Source organism: Arachis ipaensis, chromosome B6 (assembly GCF_059453495.1).
Source record: "Arachis ipaensis isolate K30076 ecotype BB chromosome B6, ASM5945349v1, whole genome shotgun sequence".
NCBI classification, from domain to species: Eukaryota; Viridiplantae; Streptophyta; class Magnoliopsida; order Fabales; family Fabaceae; genus Arachis; species Arachis ipaensis.
Window position 1 is genome coordinate 141,690,679 of NC_142441.1, and position 23,625 is coordinate 141,714,303.

Genomic DNA, 23,625 nt, shown 5'->3' on the forward strand with positions numbered 1-23,625 from the left:
CTGACCCAGTAACCCAATTACCCAACCCTTTATACAAACTGTGACACCTCAGTTCTCTCACATACCTGTTATCAGCCACACCCCACAACCTTAATTTCACTTCCAAGTCCTATTTTCATCAATTCATCCAAATCCAACGAAGGCCATCGTCCCTCCCAGTCTACCACAATCGACACCACATCAGAGCTGCTATCACCGGGCAGAAGGACATCAAACGGGCGACGGCGTCGGCATCGTTTGGTCGTCTCGGAATCTGAACTCCGAAGCTTCCATGGTCGGCGTTGTCTACTCGTCTGGTAAGCTTCTCTGTCAATGCTGTTGTGGATCTGTTCTACCGCCATGACCTAGACGCCGACTTTGCTCTCTGTTGCGGTGAGTTGTGCTGGTTTTTCAACTATTTTTTTTATTTTGTTAATGAACTATATGAATTGATGCAGAGTTCTTTATTTGGTTAATGATATGGATTGATGTAGAGTTCTGTATGTAATGGCTACTATATGTAATTCAATTTTGGATTATTTATTTAATTAATTATTTGGTTAATTATATGTAATGGCTGCTGTACTGATTTTTCAATTTTAGATTTTGAATTTTGAATGCTCAATAGAATTTTAATATAATTTTAGATTCTGAACGGCTGTAATTCTCAATTTTACTGTAATTACGGTAATGGCAGAGATTTTATTGATATGTGTAAGTACTGTTTGTTATATAACTACAATTGGAAATAAATAAATTTTATTATTATTTTTTATTTCTTTGCTTAATCAAATTTTGGAAGTCTTTGGTTAGGTTGGAAAGGGGCTAATATTGTTGTTGGCTCATGATAATTTGGTGATCCAACATAAATTCCTTTCTGAATTTGAGTTTCTGATACTTTATTTATTTATTTTTTAATTCTTACTGCCTCTCTTGATTAAAAGAAACGACAAGAAACGATGATTGTGATAATATTTGACACAATTCTATTAGAGACAGGGACATCCTCAGTTTAATGGTTCTCCCTCCTTATGATTGCTGCATATGGAAGCTGTAACTGGCAATGTATACTTCAATGAATCTAAGATTAAGATGAGCTTATGAATAAGACCAAGGAACAAATGTTTGGTCAACTCAGTTTATTGTTGTTATATATTGAATTTTTTATTAATTTTATTCTATATTTAACTAAACCGGTTCAACTACGGTTCGATTCCGATTGAACCATTGAACCTTTGAACCAGTCACTTGACCGGTTCAATGATCGGTCCGGTTCTCACAACCTTGGTTATAAGGCACGCTTGGTTGCTCAAGGTTGCACGCAAGAGTATGGTATTGATTATGAAGAGACTTTTGCTCCTGTCGCTCGCCTTACATCTGTTAGAACTCTCCTTGCCATTGTTGCGGTTAAAAAATGGTCTCTCAGTCAGATGGATGTGAAAAATGCATTTCTTAATGGGGACTTGAAAAAGAAAGTCTATATGAAACCACCTCCGGGATATCCTTGTCCTTCTCGTAAGGTTTGTCTCCTTCTCGTGAATGGTTCGACAAGTTCAGCACTACCATATGCAGTCTTGGTTTTACTTCTAGTCCTCATGAGAATGCCCTCTTCATTCGTAAAAGCGAACGTGGAGTTGTCCTTCTACTTTTGTATGTTGATGACATGATCATTACTGGAGATGATGTTGATGGTATCTCTGATCTCAAGGCCTCATTTCACCGTACCTTTGAGATGAAAGATCTTGGTTCTCTCAGCTATTTTCTTGGTCTCGAGGTCATCTCCATAGATGATGGCATCTATCTCTCTCAGGCTAAGTATGCTTCATATCTTCTTGCTCGCGCTGGGATTACAGATAGTCGCACTGAGTCTACTCCTATTGAGCCTAATGTTCGATTTATCCCTATGGATGGCACTGTTTTGGATAATCCGACTCTCTATCGACAGTTAGTTGGCGGTCTCGTCTATTTGACTGTCACCCGACCAGACATTGCCTATCCAGTACATGTCCTCAGCCAGTTCTTGTCTGCTCCTCGTACTACTCACTATGCGGCAGTTCTTCGCATTCTTCGCTACGTCAAAGGCACTCTATTTCATGGCCTTTATTTTTCTGCCCATTCCTCTTTGATCCTTCAGGCATACTCCGATGCTGATTGGGCTGGTGATCCCACTGATCGTCGTTCTACTACTGGTTACTATTTGTTCCTTGGCGACGCTCTCATTTCTTGGCGTGCTAAGAAGTAAATGTTCACTTCTCGCTCAAGCACAGAAGCTGAATACCGTGCCTTTGCTGACACCACTGCTGAGGTTATCTCGATTCGTTGGCTTCTCAAAGATCTGGGTGCTCCTCAGTCGTCCCCTACTGATGTTTTTTGTGATAACCGCAGTGCTATTCAGATTGCCCATAATGATGTGTTTCATGAACGCAATAAACACATTGAGATTGATTGTCATTTTATTCGGCAACGTATTCTTATTGATGCTGTTCGTCTCCTTACTGTTGGAACACTGGATCAGACTGCTGATATCTTCACGAAAGCTCATCACCCGACTCGTTTCCGGACTTTGTTATCCAAACTCAAGTTGGTCTCCTTAGCTCCCACTTGAGTTTGAGGGGGGGGGGATGTTAGAGAATCATGTTAGAGAATCATTAGAATCAATTTAGATCAATTAGTATCGTCTATATTTATATAGTATATCTATACATTAATTGTAGGACTCTATGTCTTTATTACTTTAATTCATTTAGCACCTATAAATACGCCTTGTATATTGTACTTTTCATCACAACTCAATAATACACTTTTTAGATTACTCTCTCAGTCTCTTGTTTCTAACACTCATTGTCAATCTACTCAAAGAATCTGTATCTTAGCACTCTTCCACAAGCTACATACCTATTTTTATGACTTGACACTTTTAAAGAAGACAGAACAACTACCTTCTCAAAATAACACAAATATCTTCTCTTGTTGAGATTTCTTGAACTTGAAATTTTCGATGAGAGTTGGGTGCAATCCATGCAAAATGAGATAATTTCAAAAACAAATAAGAGGAAAAAGAGAAGAGAAAAAAGGTGAATAGAATGGAATTCAGGAGATTATAACGATTATGTAGGGTTATAGACATGGATATTTTGGTCAATTAAACACATGTAAATGTTTTATTTAATGTTGTGAATATGGACCAAATTAAAAAAATATATATATTGACATAGAGACTTAATTAAAAAAAAAGTATAAATACTTAATTAAAAATTTGATAAAATTATAAAAATTAATAGAATAATTAAAATTTATTTTTATATTATTAAAATTTAAAATTTAATATTTAAAATAAAAAAATTAATAAAATATAATAAATTTTATTAATTATATAACATTTTTTTTCCTTGCAATATACTATACATATAGCAACATGCAGCCGGAATGGTGACGATTGACAACGATTGACGATTAACGAACGCCGATTAACAAATTGTTTTTTAACTTAAATAATTGCGATTTGCCAACCAACGATGTCGTGTCGTATACGATGCAACCAGATGATGATGCATTCGCATTCGCATTCGCATTCGCATTCGGATTCATGGTCGATTAATTAGTTCAATGTTATTTTCATCACTCCAAAAGTCCAAGCCAGACAAATAATAGAGCCAAAAGTATTCATCGAAGTCGTTAGTTTATAACATGAACACGCATGGGCGGCTTCGACATGCCACATTTCATGACATCAACCCACAGAATTTAACAAAGTTTACTCTCTTATTTTATTCATGTCTATTTTTCCGACAATAACTAAATTACTAGCATTTGTATAAAAACTTAATATTTTTATGAATTCCACGTTGGTTAATGTTGACATTTGGCAAATTTGATATTCTTCCTCTGAAATGCTACGAGACCCTCTTATAATACTTTTCTTTTATATTTATCTTGAAATATATGTTCGAAAACGGAGTAACCGAAACAGAAATACGAGATTTACACCATTGACATAAAAAAATACTATTTATTTTATTAAAAAAATTAAAATACAACAAAATTATATAAATATGCGTAACTATTTTATACTAATTAAATCTCTAACCAGATACAAAATAATAATTTATAATATTCTATCTAAAATTAAGTCTCAATTACATCTAAAATATCAAACTAAATAATGTAAACATTTAATCTAATATAAATACAAAAAGATGATACTTAAAAAAAAATTCTCTAATTAAAGGAATGACTAATGACTTGTGATATATAAAACAAATATAAAAACACAATCCTCAAAAAAATTTTACAATTTTCTCTCAATACTCACTACATTATTGTTGCTTTTATCGTACTAAACTAAACTAATCAAATCACCTATTTATACTAATTATACGTGGATATATAAGCTTATCAACTTATAGAAAGGTCAAAATGAACTAAATTTATTGGACCAATAAAGTACTTAAGAGTATTTACTTCACAAACAATATTTGTTGTCATTTTCAATAAAATGCTTTTAGAGTATATTTTTAATATTTTAAAAAAATAAACTAATTAAAATTAAAATTTATATTAAAATTGATAAATAAAATAAAATTAATCTCACTTTAAAAAAAAAGTATCATCTTAATTAAAAATTAAAAATTTTATTATTTGTATAATTATTTTAATAAAATAATTAAAAATAATAAAAAAATCTAATAATATAAAATTTTAATTGAATTGAGATTAAATATTAAAATAATAAATCTCACTTTTAATTTTAAATTATTATATATAATATATAATATATAACCTCATAAATACTAATGTTTCATTTTATTAAACCAAAATAAAATTAAATTTAAAACTAAACATTAAAAATGCTCTAAAAGTGATTTTTGTAAATAACATAACAACTTTGAAGAGAAAAATAAATAACAGTCTAATTTAAAACAAAAATGAGTTACAAGTTACAAAGAAATCGATAAAGAATAATTAATAAGTTAAACTAATTACTTTTTAATCGTTAATCGACTTAAAGTAACAAATTTTTTTTTAATATAAATTATATATATATTCTTTTATTATATATAGGGTAAAGTATCGTTTTTGTCCTAATATTTTGGGTAAGTTTCAAAGTTGTCCCTAACATTTGAATCGTCCTATTTAAATCCTAACGTTTCAAAATTGACTCAATGTTGTTTTGTCGTTAGGAATCTGTTAACGAAATTGACGGCAGGACAAAATTGAGACAATTTTGAAACGTTAAGAACTTAAATATGACGAAAATATTGGGGACAAAAACAATACATAGAAATAAATTTTAATTTTATCCTTCACTAATATCAATATTTTACGGTGCATAGTTATTCAATTATTTTTTAATCACATTTAAATAAATTATACTTAATCATGTTACTTTGATTCTAAATAAAGTTTTTTTTTTTTATAATTTTACTCTTAAATATTTTTACTCTCATGAAATGTTTATAAAATGATTAAAATCACATTACTTTATTGTATATGTATCATTTTTTTCCCATAAGTTTATGTACTAGTCCTTCTACAAACATTTTATGATGAGTAAAAATTTTTAAGAGTAAACTTATAAAAAAATAAATTTATTTAGAATAAAATTAATGTGATTAAGTATAATTTACTTAGATGTGATTGAAAAATAATTGAATAATTATGTACCGTAAAAAATGATATTATTGAATGATAAAATTAAAATTTATTTCTATGTATCGTTTTTGTCCCAACGTGTCCGTCCTATTTAAGTTCATAATGTTTCAAAATTGTCTTAATTTTATCCCGCCATCAATTTTATTAACATATTCCTAACAGCAGGACAACATTAAGTAAATTTTAAAACGTTAGAGACTTAAATAGAACAATTCAAATATTAGAGATAACTTTAAAATTTATCCCAAACATTAGAGATAAAAATAATACTTTACTCTTATATATAATTCAATATTTGATTTAACTACAGGAACAACACATCTTTAAGGATGAATTCTTCCTTCGGTATGATTTATAGCACATGGGTTCTATGCTGCTACATATTTTATTGTCATAAATAATTTATTTGTACATTATGGTTGTGTCTACTTTATTCTTCTGGAATTTTCATAGATTTATATAAGTGGGAGTGGGGATTAGTATTATTTGGTGTTATTCTTATGAAATGGAGATGGAGTTTAGAAGTATGGAGGACCACGTGTGAGACTTTGCTATGTTTGGTTAATGTCTACAACTTTGTGGAAACATGGATATAAAGGGATAAAAAACATTTACTTATTGGATTATAATGAGAAAAAAAAATCGTGTTCCATATATAAAGTGATAACCTACAATTGTCTTTATCTAAAATTAATAATTAAAAACTATTAGATAAGTCAAATATATAAAATTATTTAATAATTTTTAACTAATAATTTTACATAAAAATAAATATATAAATTTTTTTACGTTCCAAAATAAAAACAGGCAAAAATCGTGTCCCTTCATTAATTAAATATTGAAGGTGCTCAGTTAATTAATAAAACTGTATTTCTAAATATGTTTTCATTCTTTGATTTTGTTCTCTTAAAATATAATCATTTTATTTTTTTTATTATAAATAAACACTATGAAAATATAAAGGTTTAGATTGTGTTTGTTTATATTTTTATTTTATATTTTTATAATATTTTATAAAAAATAAGAGATGAAAATAAAAAATAAAAGTTTATTATTGTTTTTACTAAAATAAGTCGATTTATGTTTTGTTATTATATAGTTGGATAATGGGGCCCGAAGAAATTCTATACATGAGAATAAGATTTGTGATGGATTTCTTTCCTTTTTTTTGGGAATTATTCAGATTTAGGCGCTTAATTGGCAATTTTAAATTGCTTATTATTCAATAGAACCCCAATAATGTGCAAAATTTTATGCTCTTTTCGAAAGTTGCTTATTTCTTTCTTTAATTGTGATAGCTGTTGATTACATGTTTTAAGTACATATTTTGTTCGATAATACTGTATGATTAAGTTATTTTGATAATTAAATTAGTATATAGTTTATTGGATAACTAAAAAATTAAATAAAAAAAGAAGAAAAAGAAAAGTCACATAAAAAAATTGACTAAACTTATTTATAAAAGTAATTAATTTATCTAATATTTTTCTATTTTGTTCATATATTAAATTCGTCTGCATTGGCTAACGGATCGGAGTTCATCACGTAACTATGCATGTGTTGTTTCTGTTTATATTTATGACCATGCCAGGGTTTTGTAAAAATAAAAAAATAAAAAAAAATAAAAACCAAACAAATAAAAATAAAATAAATCATAAATAATAGATTTTTTATTTAAGTATTTTTATTAATGTATTTTATAATAAATAAATATTAAATGAAATAAATTTTAATTATTTACACTGATTATTTTTTGTTATTTTAATATTATTATTATTAAATAAAATAAATTTAAATTTTTTAAATTGATTGTTTTAAGTCTCACTAACATTACCAAAAATTAAATCGATTATATAAATTTTTTTTATTAAAATAATTATATAAACTAACAGCTCAACAAACACATATAATAATTACATTGGTAGTGTTTTTTATATGCAAATTAATAAAAATTTATTTTATTACCTTTAATTCTAAATATAATCAGACAAAAGACGCGGCCAATAGAAGAAGTGATAACAATAAATACCATTTTACTAAGTGCCAACAGAATCAACCGTATTGCAATGGTACTTAGACTTGGTTTGATAAAGCTTTTCGAAGAGGTGTTTGTGCTTTTTTAAAGTTTAAGTTTCTCATTTTATGTTTGGTAAATAAAAAAGATCATGTGCTTGTGTTTGCAACTTTTAAAAGATCGAGGTACTTTTGAAAGCACCTAAGATAGAGCTTTTTAAAGTTGGCTTGTACTTTTCAAAATTTAAAAGTCTAATATAACCTTATATGTTAACTAATTTTCAAATTTAATGCTTGCATTTATGTTTATTATAGTATTTTTAAATTTTAAAAGCTATTTTACCAAATACAATTGTTGTTGCTTGTGATTATTAAAAGCAATTTTTAATTTAATTTACCAAACATAAATGCTACCACTTTTAAAAAGCTATCTTTTAAAGGTTAACTTTTATAAACTACTTTTAAAAAGTAAAAGCTTTACCAAACTAAGCTTTAGTCGAAAAAAAGGATTTCCTGAAAAACTACATCTATTTTTCTGAAGTACAAGCATTTCATTTTCTATTTAGTAAATTAAAAAATTATATGTTATTTAAAAATTAAAAATACCTTAAAAATAATTAAATAAATATTTTTAAAAGATGATTTATATTTATTAAAATTAACAAATTTAATATAATCTTATATATTAATAAATATTTTAATTTATTATTATATTTATATTTATTATAGTCTATTTAAATTTTAAAATATTTTATTACATATAATAATTATTATTTTTACTTAATAAATTATTTTTAATTTCACCAAATATTCTAAATTATTTTCACACACAGTGGTTCCCAAATCAGCTGAAATTGATATGTCATAATTAACATGACTCTAGTGTTGTTATTAAAGAAATTAAAACTTTTCATTGAGATAAGTTTTTTTCATTTAAAAAAAATTATAATATATATATATATATATATCGATAACATTTTCCAGCGATCATTAAGCATCTTCCTCCTTCAAAACTTTAAGCTTCCTTCTCAAGGAAGAGATATCTTAACCTGGAGATTCAAAAACTTCTACTTCGTCAGTTGAATGTGTAATTTAATTGGGTGCTAATGGAATCATTTACTTTATAAAAAGATAAATAAATAAAAACGTTAATATCTATAAATAAGTGACAGATGCTAATACAATTTGAAAAAAAGTAGAGAGAAATAAAAATTAATTTACTATTAAATATGAATTATCGATATAAATATAATAAATAAATATTATTTTATATCTACGTGCTTTTTTTAATTAGTTTAATAATTCATTTAGTTATAAATCACACGTTAAAAATTTTAGTATTAAAATTTAAAAATTACGGTTAAAAAATTTTAGTGTTAAAATTAAAAAATTTTTTGTATTACGATTAAAAAATTTTGGTACTATTTTTTGTTAAATTCTCTATATCTCAAAATTTTTTCTCCTCATCCTCCTCTTTTTCCTTCAGTTTAATACCATGCAATCAATTCAATAATAAAAAAAAATGAAAAATGTTATTTGTATACCAAAATCAGCTACTAAAATTAATCACCAATATATTTGTGTATAAATATATGTATAGTTTAATTTATTTTCAATGTGTATTCATATTCTAGCATGTATTTTATACTAGTGTACACCTAGTATAACTAAAAAAATACATCATTTAGTTAAAAATGACACGAAAATTTTTATTAAATGACACAAAAAAAATTTAAAGAATCACAAATCTAAAACCTTAATTCACTCGACCAACAAAATACATTCAAATATATTTTAAAATAAAAAATACATCAATTTATTATAAATGACTCAGAATTGGCTAAACTTATTATATATTAATTCAATATCATCCAATTAGTTCAATAAGAAGAAAAATACATCATTTAGTTATAAATGACACAGTTAAAAAATTTTGGTGTTAAAATTAAAAAATTTATGTGTTACAGTTAAAAAATTTTAGTGCTATTTTTTTTATAAATTCAGTATAATTCAAAACACTCCTTCTTCTTCTTCTACATTTTTATAATTCTTATTTTACCCTTTTAAATATGTCACGATTGAAAAAATTTTGGTGTCAAAATGAAAAAACTTCTGTGTCATAGTTAAAAAATTTTATTGTTATTTTTTAATTAATTCTGTATAATTTAAAATTCCTCCTACTTTTTTTTTATCATCATTATAAAAAAAAAATACAACGACAAAAGAACAACAATAAAAAAAAAATACATAAAAAAAAGAATAAGATATTCATATTAAATAAGACTGTATATGTTCGTATTAATGGGAAGCTAAAGCGTGTCTAATATACTTTCACTAATAAACTGATTTTTTTATTGGGCGTAGACTAATTTAATTAGATTGAATTATGAAAAAGACTTAGAAACGTAATGAATGTTATTTTCTTTTGAAATTATTTTTAATATGGAGATAAAGATGATATTTAAAGTGTATTAAAGTATTATAAATATACAAAAAAAATATTAACACACATTTTATATATTACCTAAAATATTGATACGTGTTCAACACGCACCCTACATGCTGTCAAAATAATGATACATATCTATCACGCACCGTACATATTGATTCTCCATCGATAAAATTCATCTAGTTATAATTATACCAAATAATTATATTTTCAACAAAAATACCAATATTTTTTTCATATAAAAAATTAGCCTATTTTCTTCCCAATATTACTATTTTTTTCCGATGAAAATTTAGTGAATTATTTTGATATTTTATTCAATCCAAAGTCACAAGAACTTGGTGGATCGGTGGATCCACACTCCCCAGTCTTCCCACCCCGTTCACTTCTCCATTCAAGTATCAACACCTACACTCTCAGACATACTCTCACTATTCACTATTCAGCATTGACCCCAATTTAAAAATTAAAAAACCACGCGCTCCCTCTATAAAACCATCCTCTGTGCCTCTCTCCACCAAAGAACCCTCACACGATACTAAACAGCTCCTTGAAGCGGCGCTGTTTTCTCCCCTTTCTTCTTTCTGTCTGTTTCTTCCGATTCACCCTCTTTCCAAAGCGGTCTTCTCACTTCTGTAGTGTCCAGAATTAAATTAAGCCTTCAATTAACAACTTCCCTCCTTTTGGTTCACGCATACAAGTACCATTTTCATCTTCGATTAAATCTGGTCCTTTAATCCCAGATCTGTAATCTGTCACATATATTGCGAAAAAACTCTAATCCGATCCAATCCAATCCTTCCTTTTTACTTATTTTATTGTATATTTTCTGCCATAAGCAACAAGAGTTCCATACATAGTTAAATATTTAAAACTCTTCCAACAAAAGTGAACAGTTGAACACTCCACTTGATAACTATCTAAGTCTTCAATAAAAAAAAAAAAAGAAATTGAATCAAATGTCAAAGTCACTCTCGCTAACGTCCTCGTCTCTCAACAACCCTCAGCTGAATGGTTTCCGAAAACTCAACAATTCCCCACAGGGTCGGCTGGTGAGCCTCTCCGTCAATCGGAGCAAAGCATTCACACTATGCTCTGCTCCGGGGGACAAGAAGAGGTTCTTCGGCCCGCGGCTGCGATCAAGCGGGTCCGAGAGGTTCCTCTTGTGGCAGTTTGGTGGGCCGGGCTGGTTACCGAAGGTGGCAGTCCGGTCCGCATTCTCGGCAGTGCCAGAGAAGCCGTTGGGGCTCTATGATCCCAAAATGGATAAGGACTCGTGCGGGGTTGGGTTCGTTGCTGAATTGTCTGGTCAAAGTAGCCGCAAAACTGTGAGAAAGTTGATTTGCGTGTTTCGGTTACGGTTTCTGATTTTGGATAAAAATGTAACTAACTTTTTTTTATTTGATTGTGTGTTGTGTGGTGTGCAGGTAACAGATGCGTTAGAGATGTTGGTGAGAATGACGCATAGAGGTGCTTGCGGGTGCGAGGCCAACACTGGTGATGGAGCAGGGATTCTTGTGGCTCTGCCTCATGATTTTTACAAGGAGGTACTTTTTGTTTTTAAATTATTATTATTATTATTATTATTATTATTATTATTATTATTATTAGGTGTATGTGTAAGTGTAACCGTAAACTCCTAGTCCTTGCTAAATTTTGCACTTTGTACGGAAAATGAGTTTTTTTAGTCAAAAAATAATTCAGTCCTGAATTGTTTTATTTCTAATTTTCTTTAAAAATATTTTTTTTTTTTTGGTGACTTCCTGTTTTTTTGGTGACTCTTTAAAAATAATTTGGTATATGAATTAAATTTTCTGAAATTCTAAAAGATATGGGTTAATTTAATCTTTTGTTTTATTAGGAGCTAATTGTTAATTTATTTTTGTTTAATTAATTTAATGAAAGCAAAAATTATTCGGGACCAACATTTATGTGCGTGTGGTATGAGGGAGTGTGTGAAGGAGTATGCTTTTGGTTTTGTTTTTTTTATGGGATTTTTTAAATAAATAAATTAAATTTCATATTTCCAATTATATGTATTGTTCAATTATTTATATATTTGCATTGGATTAATTATATTTTTGTACTCTATTACTTATTTTGTTGTCTTTGCAAATAAGATAGACACAGTAATTAGGTAACACAGTAAAAACATATAAATAATTTGAAAAATGTGTATAAGTTTAGAATTTTTTTTTTTTTTTTGTGATGACACGACAAGTCGACAACTGCTGCCTTTATTAGCTTTTTTTCTAAAGACTATTGAATTTGGTTCAATCATTACATAAATAGAATTAAAGTGGATAGTTATTTCAACAGAAATTTAAATTCCATAAAAAAACCATAAAGCCTTATTTTACTTGGTATGATCGCTATATGAATCAAATGATGCCATTGTATTATGTCATTAATCACATCTAGAGCTAACTCATTTATGTTTAGATCTAAAGAAATTTAAATTCATATCTTTTTAAACTGCCACTGTCCTGTATGTCAACTTTAGTATCTAAATCTAAATCTAAACTTTTATAAAAAGGTTTTTGGACACCAGAATAGTTTTTGTACATATAATAATATATTTAAATATGTAATGGAGAATAATAAATTTAATATGAGAGAACTGTTATTTAAAAAAGTTCTGTATATATATTTAATCATAAATATTGTGCTGCTACAAAATTTTGTTCGAGTCAATTACAATCTGAAACGAATGATTTGAACGATGGTATAAAGCTGCACAAAAACTAATCTCAGATATATCTAATTTTTTAATGTTTGCATTAGATTCTGGTTTATAAACATTATTCTTGTGTTGGTTTGAACAGAAAAGCATAAAATTCTTAGGTATCATCATCATGTTGAAAAATACAAGTGGAAGAGGACTTTCTTTCAGTTTTGCTCAAATGGAATATTTTGAAATGATTCAGTGATGCATATGTCTAAAATTGAAAATATAATATTAATAAAGAGGAGAATAAATTGTCTTTTTCCTCTATCAAAGAATCATTGAAAATGAAATATATTTCTTTATGTCCTGTTTTTGCTAGCACTTTTCTGAACTCCTTTTTTCCTTAAGTTAGTTTGAGATTAATACTTTCAATAGCTTTTTTGTTAAGCAGAAGGAATTTGTATAGATCTACTGACGGCGTATACTTTTCCTGTACTGTCATCTAATATATGCAGTATCACATTGGCGACTAGGCCACTGTAGCTGTTTTTTACATCCACTATAGATTAATAGAATTATTTGGTTGGAGAATAGTGTAAAATATTTTAAAATGTCAGTGCATACAAGAAATAATGCTCTCACTCCATTATCAAAGTTTTATTTATTGGTTAAAGGACTACAATTAGGAAAAATCTGGGATTCAGACTTTGCAGTTCTTGTCAATTCAAAGATGTTTTTGCTTCAATGCAGGTTGTGGAGTTTGAGCTTCCCCCCCAAGGAAATTATGCAGTTGGCATGCTTTTCTTGCCTAAATCTGATATTCGTAGGAAAGAAAGCAAAAATATATTTCAAAAGGTAAATCTAATTCTGAAATATCTTTGTCTGAAAATTTTCATGATGGATAGTGGTTGTAGAGTTCTGTCTAGTTTCGATTCAGCACACAATATACTGTTTCCAGCCTTCACTGTGTAGCTGCATGCTGTAATCCGAGCTAACAATGACTCAAGAAGTGTTTTTGTGATATTTTGTATTATGTGTTTTTGAGTTTCAGCAGTAGCATTTTCATGATTTTATATCTTATTGACAGTTGTTTGTATCTGTGCTTTGTTTTTGTGTTCAGGTTGCGGAGAGTCTGGGGCACTCAGTTATTGGTTGGCGCTCCGTTCCCACAGACAACACAGGATTGGGCAAATCAGCTGTACAGACTGAACCGGTGATTGAGCAAGTGTTTCTTACTCCAAGTGCTCAATCAAAAGTTGATTTGGAAAGACAGGTACCTTGCCTACATGCGGAAATTGGCAGCAAGAAATTTGCATTAATTTGTTAACATTTTGATTGAACTGCAGTTGTTCCCCAGGAAATGAATTGATAGATAAATTATTTCCAGCGAATATAATGATTTATACATAAATGGTGTATTTTAAGATTTGAATAGATTTTGGTCTTTGTTACTGATAGTTGGCTCTTTCCTTATAGATGTACATATTAAGGAAGCTTAGCATGGCCGCTATTACATCCGCCTTGAACCTCCAAAATGACGGCATTGCTGATTTCTATATCTGTTCACTTTCGTCAAGGTATGTTTAAGAGGCGACATCATTTTCTTGAGATCCAAATTATTGTTATTACATAAGGTTTTCTAAGTAAAATTCTCATGTTTTATCAAATTTGGTACAGGACTGTTGTTTACAAAGGTCAGCTAACACCAGCTCAACTGAGGGAATATTATTTTGCGGACCTAGGCAATGAAAGGTTTACGAGCTACATGGCCCTGGTAAATATATTATCCATTAACCTATCTTCTTTCTCCACTAACTCTATACTCCAACAAACAGCAAGGGAACAACCAGTAACTGAAGAGATGCAAGGTTGGGGAATGACTTCTGAGGCATTGAGGTTTGAATGATCTCTTAAGTTCTTCCGCTTCCTTGATTACTATTTGAGTTTGGATACTTGGATTGAATGCAATGGTTGAGTTGGTAAGAAAGTTCATTATCAAGATTATGATGTTTGCAAAAGTTTCTGCTGATGCTTTCTGTCGTTAATTGGTCTGGAGACAATATCTTCAAAGTGATGGAGGAAAAAATAATTTTGGTGAAAGTGGATAGTGCCTCTGAAATTTTTCCTGGCACTTCAATATATGCTTGTATTGAAGTTCCTGGAGGAAAACATTTTTGAATTTCTACTTTGGTTTCTAGTATGCACTGCATGAAGACTGAAGTTTATTGTGCGTATCTGTAGATACATTCACGGTTTTCTACAAATACCTTCCCTAGCTGGGATCGTGCTCAGCCTATGCAAATATTGGGACACAATGGAGAGATCAACACTCTAAGAGGCAATGTCAACTGGTATGCCTTGAATAATTTTTGCACTATGCTAGTTAACGGTATGACAAATATGAATGAATAATATGTTGCACTGCGATTTTAAACTGGCTAGCAGTATTGTCCCAGTGCTGCTGATCTGACCATTCAGTATTGTTTGTTAGAGTTAATGGATACCTAGCTTACTTTTTTCTTTTCTCAATCTTATTTTTTAAATAAGAGGATACTTTGTTTCATTATGGTGTGCAATAAGCTTGATGCTAGTTGTGGGTGGGCATAGCAGCATTGAGTATTGTGTTGGATGTTCTCATCATGTTCTGATTGATCTATATTGTATCAGCTAATATGGTATATTTTGTAGGATGAAGGCGCGTGAGGGGTTACTGAAGTGCAAGGCACTTGGTTTATCAGAGGATGAATTAAAGAAGCTTTTGCCCATTGTCAATGCAAATTCATCTGATTCAGGTGAAAAATTTTCCCTTTTTATTTTTTTGATTTTATTTTAAATTTGTATTTTTATTTTTTCGACTAGGTTATATTTACATACTGAATCTAATGGGTAGTTATTCTTTTCCAGGAGCTTTTGATGGCGTTCTTGAGTTTTTGGTTCAATCTGGAAAAAGTCTTCCTGAAGCTGTTATGATGATGATTCCTGAGGCATGGCAAAACGATAAAAACATGGATCCTCAACGTAAAGCATTTTATGAATACTATTCAGCTCTCATGGAGCCATGGGATGGACCAGCTCTTATATCATGTAAATTGTTTGTTGGACTCTGATTCTATATCATGTGCATGTCCTCTCGACACTGGCTTTACAATTTGGCACTAATTTGATCTAACATCATTACAGTTACTGATGGTCACTATCTTGGAGCCACACTGGATAGGAATGGACTGCGACCTGGCCGCTTCTATGTTACTCACAGTGGACGAGTTATAATGGCAAGTGAAGTTGGAGTCGTAGACATTCCTCCTAAAGATGTGTGTAGGAAAGGAAGATTAAATCCTGGCATGATGCTTCTGGTAGATTTTGAGAAGCACATTGTTGTTGATGATGATGCCTTAAAGGAACAGTATTCGTTGGCAAGGCCCTATGGGGAGTGGCTCAAAAGACAGAAGATTGAACTCAAAGACATAGTAGATTCTGTTGATGAATCTGAAAGAGTTCCACCAACAATCGCAGGAGTGGCTCCGGTAAGTTTTAAAAGAGCAACCAATGTTAGCTTTTCCTAAATTTCGTGTTGCATGACTAACTATTGCATCTACAATAAACTACAGCTCTCTAGTGATGATGTGGATATGGAAAATATGGGAATTCATGGTCTACTGGCTCCATTGAAAGCTTTTGGGTATGCAACGTCCTTTGTGAATATTTTCTGCATTTTTTCCACTTTGTTTGAAGTTATATTCTGCTCTGTTAATGCAGATATACGGTTGAATCATTGGAAATGCTATTACTTCCTATGGCAAAAGATGGTGTAGAAGCCCTAGGGTCAATGGGAAATGATACTCCATTAGCTGTCATGTCCAATAGAGAAAAGCTCACTTTCGAGTACTTCAAGCAAATGTTTGCTCAAGTGACAAATCCTCCAATTGATCCTATTCGTGAGAAAATAGTTACTTCAATGGAATGTATGGTTGGTCCAGAAGGTGATCTGACACAAACAACAGAGGAACAATGTCACCGCCTTTCACTAAAAAGTCCCCTTTTGACCATTGAACAAATGGAAGCGATTAAAAAGATGAATTATAGAGGATGGCGGAGCAAAGTTATAGACATAACTTACTCAAAGGAATGTGGTAAGAGAGGATTGGAAGAAGCATTGGACAGGATATGTGCAGAAGCACATGGTGCAATTAGTGAAGGCTACACAACCCTTGTTCTTTCTGATAGAGGTATTATACTGCCGTGTTTTCCTCGCACTGTGTAGAGTTACTATACATGTACTTATCTGTCTATAATTTGTATTTTTGTGGGATTTAATCTGTAGCTTTCTCGAGGAAACGTGTTGCTGTGAGCTCCCTCCTGGCCGTTGGTGCTGTCCATCAACATCTTGTTAAAAGTCTTGAGCGCACTAGAGTTGCCTTAATAGTTGAGTCTGCTGAACCACGTGAAGTGCACCATTTCTGCACACTTGTCGGTTTTGGTGCTGATGCTATATGCCCTTATTTGGCTGTGGAGGCAATATGGAGACTCCAAGTTGATGGAAGGATCCCACCTAAAGCAAGTGGTGAATTCTACTCAAAAGATGAGTTGGTCAAGAAGTACTTTAAAGCAAGCAACTATGGCATGATGAAGGTTCTTGCAAAGATGGGAATATCAACTTTGGCCTCCTACAAAGGTGCTCAGATTTTTGAAGCTCTGGGTCTTTCTTCAGAGGTGATTGAAAAGTGCTTTGCTGGAACACCTAGTCGAGTTGAGGGTGCTACATTTGAGATGCTTGCTCGGGATGCTCTACAACTGCATGCATTGGCATTTCCTACTCGGGTTTTCTCTCCTGGAAGTGCTGAAGCTGTTGCATTGCCCAATCCCGGGGATTATCATTGGAGGAAAGGTGGTGAAATTCATCTGAATGATCCGCTTGCAATAGCAAAGCTTCAGGAAGCTGCCAGAACTAACAGTATAGATGCATATAAACAGTATTCTAAGCTCATTCACGAGTTGAATAAAGCTTGCAATTTGCGGGGAATTCTGAAATTCAAAGAGATATCCACAAAGATTCCCATTGATCAAGTGGAACCATCCAGTGAAATAGTTAAACGGTTTTGCACTGGGGCCATGAGTTACGGGTCAATATCATTGGAGGCACACACAACATTAGCAATGGCTATGAATAAACTTGGAGGGAAATCAAATACAGGTTTGCTAGACTTCTTTTTAAAAAAGTTTCCTCTGATTTATTTTCTCCATTTAAAAAAGGCAACAATTCTCATCTTACCAAGTTTAGTTTATTTTGATAAATCATGAGGTGTGGTTCAGTGTAGTTTTTTCATGTTCAAGGCACATAAGAAGCATCAGTGGCTAGGGCCAGCTTGATGTCGACACAGGGTGTCTACACATGAACATGCTTTCTAGCTTAATTTTTTAATGAAAAGTTTTGGGGGGTTACCCGTTTTTTCACCTCCATGTGAAGATTAGCATCCTCAAAATTAGTAATTTTTTATCTGATGATTTGTTTCTGCAAATTTGCCATAGGTGAGGGCGGTGAACAACCATCTCGTATGGAGCCTCTTCCTGATGGTTCAATGAATCCCAAAAGGAGTGCCATCAAACAAGTTGCTAGTGGAAGATTTGGAGTCTCAAGTTACTACCTTACTAATGCTGATGAACTACAGATAAAGATGGCCCAGGTAATTGTTGAAATCTGTTCATTTGTATTAAGGTTATTGTCCATTCTTGCCTTATATCTCAATTTCATCGACTGGTCTCTAGCCACTACAATCCTGTTGGAGTTATGGCTCTATTGTTTATGAATTTATATTCATGGCAGATGACGCTGTGACTTCAAGGCACCTCCTGGTGCTCTTGCTGCTTTAGTTGATACCTACATATGACCTTTGGTGAGGTTAAATAAAAGTGTAGTTTTTTCACTTAATGTAGGGTCGTATTGTTTTAACATCCGAATTCTTATCCTCAGGGTGCAAAACCTGGTGAGGGAGGTGAACTTCCTGGCCACAAAGTTATAGGAGACATTGCCATCACTAGAAATTCAACTGCTGGAGTAGGACTTATCAGTCCACCTCCCCATCATGATATTTATTCAATCGAAGACCTTGCGCAACTGATTTATGATCTAAAGGTATGTTTGTATATAGATTCTCTTACGGACGGTAAAGTCAGGCTGAATGTTTCTGCTATTAGTTCTTGCTCTTTAATTGCTTTTCTTAATCTGTAGAATGCCAACCCATCTGCTCGAATTAGCGTGAAGTTAGTTTCTGAAGCTGGAGTGGGGATAATTGCTAGCGGAGTTGTTAAAGGTCATGCGGACCATGTCTTGATCTCAGGTCATGATGGAGGTACAGGGGCATCTAGATGGACCGGCATAAAGAATGCTGGGCTGCCTTGGGAACTTGGCCTAGCTGAGACTCACCAGACATTGGTTGCAAATGACCTACGTGGTCGCACAGTTCTTCAAACTGATGGCCAACTCAAAACGGGAAGAGATGTGGCCATAGCTGCTCTTCTTGGAGCAGAAGAGTTCGGTTTCAGTACTGCTCCACTCATTACTCTTGGCTGTATCATGATGCGGAAGTGTCACAAGAACACCTGTCCTGTTGGCATTGCTACCCAAGATCCAGTACTTAGAGAGAAGTTTGCCGGAGAACCTGAGCATGTTATTAACTTCTTTTTCATGGTAGCTGAAGAGATGAGAGAAATTATGTCCAACCTTGGCTTTAAAACTGTTGATGAGATGGTTGGCCGTTCAGATATGCTTGAAGTTGATAAGGAAATTGTTAAGAGCAATGAGAAACTGGAAAACCTTGACCTCTCTCTATTGCTTAGACCTGCAGCTGAACTAAGACCGGGAGCCGCACAGTGCTGTATGCAAAAACAAGATCATGGTTTGGACATGGCCTTGGATAATAAGCTCATCAGTTTGTCCAATGCTTCTTTGGAAAAGGGTCTCCCAGTATACATTGAAACTCCAATCCAGAATGTAAACCGTGCTGTGGGAACTATGCTTAGCCATGAGGTTACTAAACGATACCACTTTGCTGGTCTTCCAACTGGCACCATCCATATCAGATTTACTGGCAGTGCTGGCCAGAGCTTTGGTGCATTCCTCTGTCCTGGCATCACTTTGGAACTTGAAGGTGATGGCAACGACTATGTCGGTAAAGGATTGTCAGGAGGAAAAATTGTAGTGTATCCTCCAAAAGGAAGCAACTTTGACCCTAAGGAGAACATTGTAATTGGTAATGTGGCGCTGTATGGTGCAACCTGTGGTGAAGCATATTTCAATGGGATGGCAGCAGAAAGATTTTGTGTGCGTAACTCAGGGGCTGAGGCAGTTGTGGAAGGGGTTGGTGATCATGGATGTGAATACATGACTGGCGGGACTGTCGTTGTGCTTGGGAAAACTGGTAGAAATTTTGCTGCTGGTATGAGTGGTGGGATTGCTTATGTTCTTGATGTGGATGGAAAATTCAAATCTCGATGCAACCCCGAGCTTGTAGATTTGGATAAGGTTGAAGAGGAAGAGGATATTATTACCCTAAGAATGTTGATACAGCAACATCAACGGCACACAAATAGCATGCTTGCCAAAGAAGTTCTTGCTGATTTTGAGAATCTACTTCCTAAATTCATCAAGGTGTTCCCTAGGGAGTACAAGCGCGCTCTTGCAAATATGAAGTCTGAGCAGACCTCCAACGATACAGTAGATGATGATGAAGCGCAGGCTGTTGAGAGGGATGCATTTGAAGAGCTTAAGAAACTGGCAACTTCATCTGTGAATGAGAAGCCAAGTCAGGTAACTGCAAGCTTTTTTTCTTTTTTCTTTTTTCTTTTATCCTTTATGATGTTTCATTTGTAATGCTTGTATACCTTTTGTTATTTTTCCTTTTTTCCTGAACAAAACAAATTAAGTTTGAATTGGTGATCTTTGAAACGAAGTGCAAATCCTCCTTGTAATATTAGATTAAAATGTGGTGAGATGAAATTGGGGTCTTAACTTCATCTGTTACAGTAGGTTGCCTAGAAGTCTTAGTCGTCCATAGTCATTGGGCTGAGATGGGATACTGCTATTGTTCCTATACGAATAGAATACATCTCTTTAATGTCTTCCTAGATCTCTTTTTGCACATTATTTTCTGCTAATGTCTCTGATATGTTCAGGCTGTATCGCCCAAGAGGCCAACTCAAGTTGCTGATGCCGTTAAACATCGAGGTTTTGTTGCATATGAGCGTGAGGGTGTTCAGTATAGGGATCCTAATCTTCGGATGAATGATTGGAAGGAGGTGATGGAAAAGACAAAGCCTGGTCCCCTTTTGAAAACACAGTCTGCCCGATGCATGGACTGTGGTACTCCTTTCTGTCATCAGGTGTGGTCTGCCATTCAATATTTTCATTGTTGTACTTACAAGTTAAAACTTTCCTTTAAGTCTTTCGGCTGCTTGTAAAACTAAGATATTTGCATAAAATTTCAGGAGAATTCTGGATGTCCTCTTGGAAATAAAATACCAGAGTTTAACGAATTAGTGTACCAAAATAGATGGCGGGATGCATTAGAAAGGCTTCTTGAAACAAATAACTTTCCTGAATTTACTGGTCGGGTGTGCCCTGCACCTTGTGAAGGTTCTTGTGTCCTTGGTATTATCGAAAATCCGGTATCTATTAAAAGCATTGAATGTGCCATCATAGATAAGGCTTTTGAGGAAGGTTGGATGGTGCCACGACCTCCACTTAGGAGAACTGGGTATGCTATGTTTGTATTTTTTGGACACTTTTTCAGTTTCATTTTTGTTGTAACTGCAACCCCATTGGAATGATTAGTAATATTGAACTACTAGTTACTTGTTACCACTGCTGTTTCAGGAAAAGGGTTGTCATTATTGGAAGTGGACCAGCTGGTCTAGCAGCTGCTGATCAACTAAACAAAATGGGCCATACAATAACAGTGTATGAACGAGCTGATAGGATTGGAGGGCTTATGATGTATGGGGTTCCCAACATGAAAACTGACAAAGTTGATATAGTTCAACGGCGAGTCAACCTTATGGCTGAGGAAGGAGTAACTTTTGTTGTGAATGCTAACGTTGGACGTGATCCTTTGTACTCTCTTGATCGGATTCGAGAGGAGAACGATGCTATTGTCTTGGCTGTTGGAGCCACAGAACCAAGGTGAGACACAGTGGGAGTCCTCTATATCTTGTTTTAGTTCAATTTCTTTTGCGGTTGAAGTTTACCAGGAATTTTATTATAGAAGGATGCTTCAGAATTTTGTTATAGAAGGATGCTTCAAAGAGTTTACTTTTTCATGCAGAGATCTTCCGGTGCCTGGACGTGAGCTCTCAGGAGTTCATTTTGCCATGGAGTTTCTTCATGCGAACACTAAGAGCTTGCTTGATAGCAATCTTCAGGATGGTAATTACATTTCTGCCAAGGGCAAGAAAGTTGTTGTCATAGGTGGGGGTGACACTGGTACCGATTGCATAGGGACATCCATTCGTCATGGTTGCAGTAGCATTATAAATCTCGAACTTCTTCCTGAGCCACCTCGCACAAGAGCCCCAGGAAACCCTTGGCCTCAGGTTAAATTAGATCCATTGATTTTCCAAATATCTGTTATGTTTCTTACTTTGTAGACATGAGGAATTGGACAATGTTCTTTTACTTAAACTTCATTTGTCATTACTAAATAGCTAAATGAGTGGTTGATATTTTAATGGATCTGTGCATGAACTGAGTTTGATCACAATGTTTCCACATTGCAGTGGCCTCGCATATTCCGTGTAGATTACGGGCACCAAGAAGCTGCTGCTAAATTCGGGAAAGATCCAAGATCATATGAGGTACTGACCAAGCGTTTTGTTGGAGATGAAAATGGAGTGGTGAAAGGACTTGAAGTGGTACGTGTCTGTTGGGAGAAGGATCAAACTGGCAAGTTTCAATTTAAAGAAATTGAAGGCACTGAGGAGATCATTCAAGCTGACCTAGTTTTACTAGCCATGGGCTTTCTTGGCCCTGAATATGTAAGTATTCTTAGTAGCTTGGTTACTCTGGAGTGAATTAGTTATGAACTTTTTATGCTGATCTTTCAGTAGCTGATCATACCTTGTTTGGTGTTTGTTTGCTTTTCAGACAATTGCAAAGAAGTTGGGTATGGAGCGAGACAACCGGTCAAATTTCAAGGCTGATTATGGTCGCTTCTCAACCAGTGTCAAAGGAGTGTTTGCAGCTGGCGATTGTCGCCGGGGTCAATCCCTGGTGGTATGGGCTATTTCAGAGGGACGACAAGCCGCGGCACAAGTTGACAAGTACCTCATTAAAGAGGAAAAAGAGCACAAAGTTGTGGGGAGTAAGGATGAACTAGTCAAGAGGCAACGAGACCTCAACAAGAAGCACCAGGACAGTAGCAAACACACAGTGATTACCTAAGACTCAATAAAAGCGCATAGAATAAAAAGAAAAGGAAGGTTGTTTACCTTGGGCAATTTCTTGTGTGGCAAGTTGGTGATCCAAAGTGGAAAAACAATGAGAAAAATAAAGGAGTGTAGTATGTAGAAAGGAAAAATTTTGTCTTGGCACTTTTCTTTTGAGGGTGTTATTATTGGGAAGGTTAGCTCGTTTATAACTGATAAAGATGACGGTTATATAAATGGAATGTACAGTATAAAGTTTTAAACTAGTCCAAATGAGTTCACGGGGCTACGAAACTTGATAAGAGAAAATGATCTAGTATAGTAGTATTAACTTATGTTAGGCTGGATCCGTCGTCCTCCATTTGGTTCTTCAATTTCAATCCATCGATTAAAGCATGACAGTTGATATGGTTAAATTACCTTAAAATGATGTTACTTAAAATTGTGT

The 23,625-nt window shown here is 33.1% G+C and overlaps 1 protein-coding gene across 4 annotated transcripts; it reads left to right on the forward strand.

Moving 5' to 3' along the window:
• The first annotated feature begins 10,612 nt into the window (after positions 1-10,612).
• Positions 10,613-23,512, forward strand: LOC107605257 (glutamate synthase [NADH], amyloplastic). Of its 4 annotated transcripts, XM_016307066.3 has the most exons (22): positions 10,613-11,421; positions 11,521-11,640; positions 13,512-13,616; positions 13,882-14,034; positions 14,238-14,338; positions 14,439-14,535; positions 15,003-15,112; positions 15,450-15,553; positions 15,666-15,845; positions 15,942-16,285; positions 16,370-16,440; positions 16,518-16,987; positions 17,083-17,952; positions 18,288-18,442; positions 18,730-18,891; positions 18,988-20,565; positions 20,931-21,137; positions 21,243-21,511; positions 21,631-21,936; positions 22,079-22,346; positions 22,530-22,787; positions 22,897-23,512. In XM_016307066.3, exons 1-22 carry the CDS (start codon positions 11,053-11,055, stop codon positions 23,191-23,193), a joined length of 6,594 nt encoding a protein of 2,197 aa, XP_016162552.1. In that variant the 5' UTR covers positions 10,613-11,052; the 3' UTR covers positions 23,194-23,512. The 4 variants fall into 4 exon arrangements, with proteins under 4 accessions (XP_016162552.1, XP_088346242.1, XP_088346241.1 ...); XM_088490116.1 differs by lacking the exons at positions 10,613-11,421; positions 11,521-11,640; positions 13,512-13,616; positions 13,882-14,034; positions 14,238-14,338 and adding an exon at positions 14,597-14,657 and having other exon boundaries at positions 14,444-14,513; XM_088490115.1 differs by lacking the exons at positions 10,613-11,421; positions 11,521-11,640; positions 13,512-13,616; ... (1 more) ...; positions 14,238-14,338; positions 14,439-14,535 and adding an exon at positions 14,588-14,740.
• The last annotated feature ends 113 nt before the right edge of the window (positions 23,513-23,625 follow it).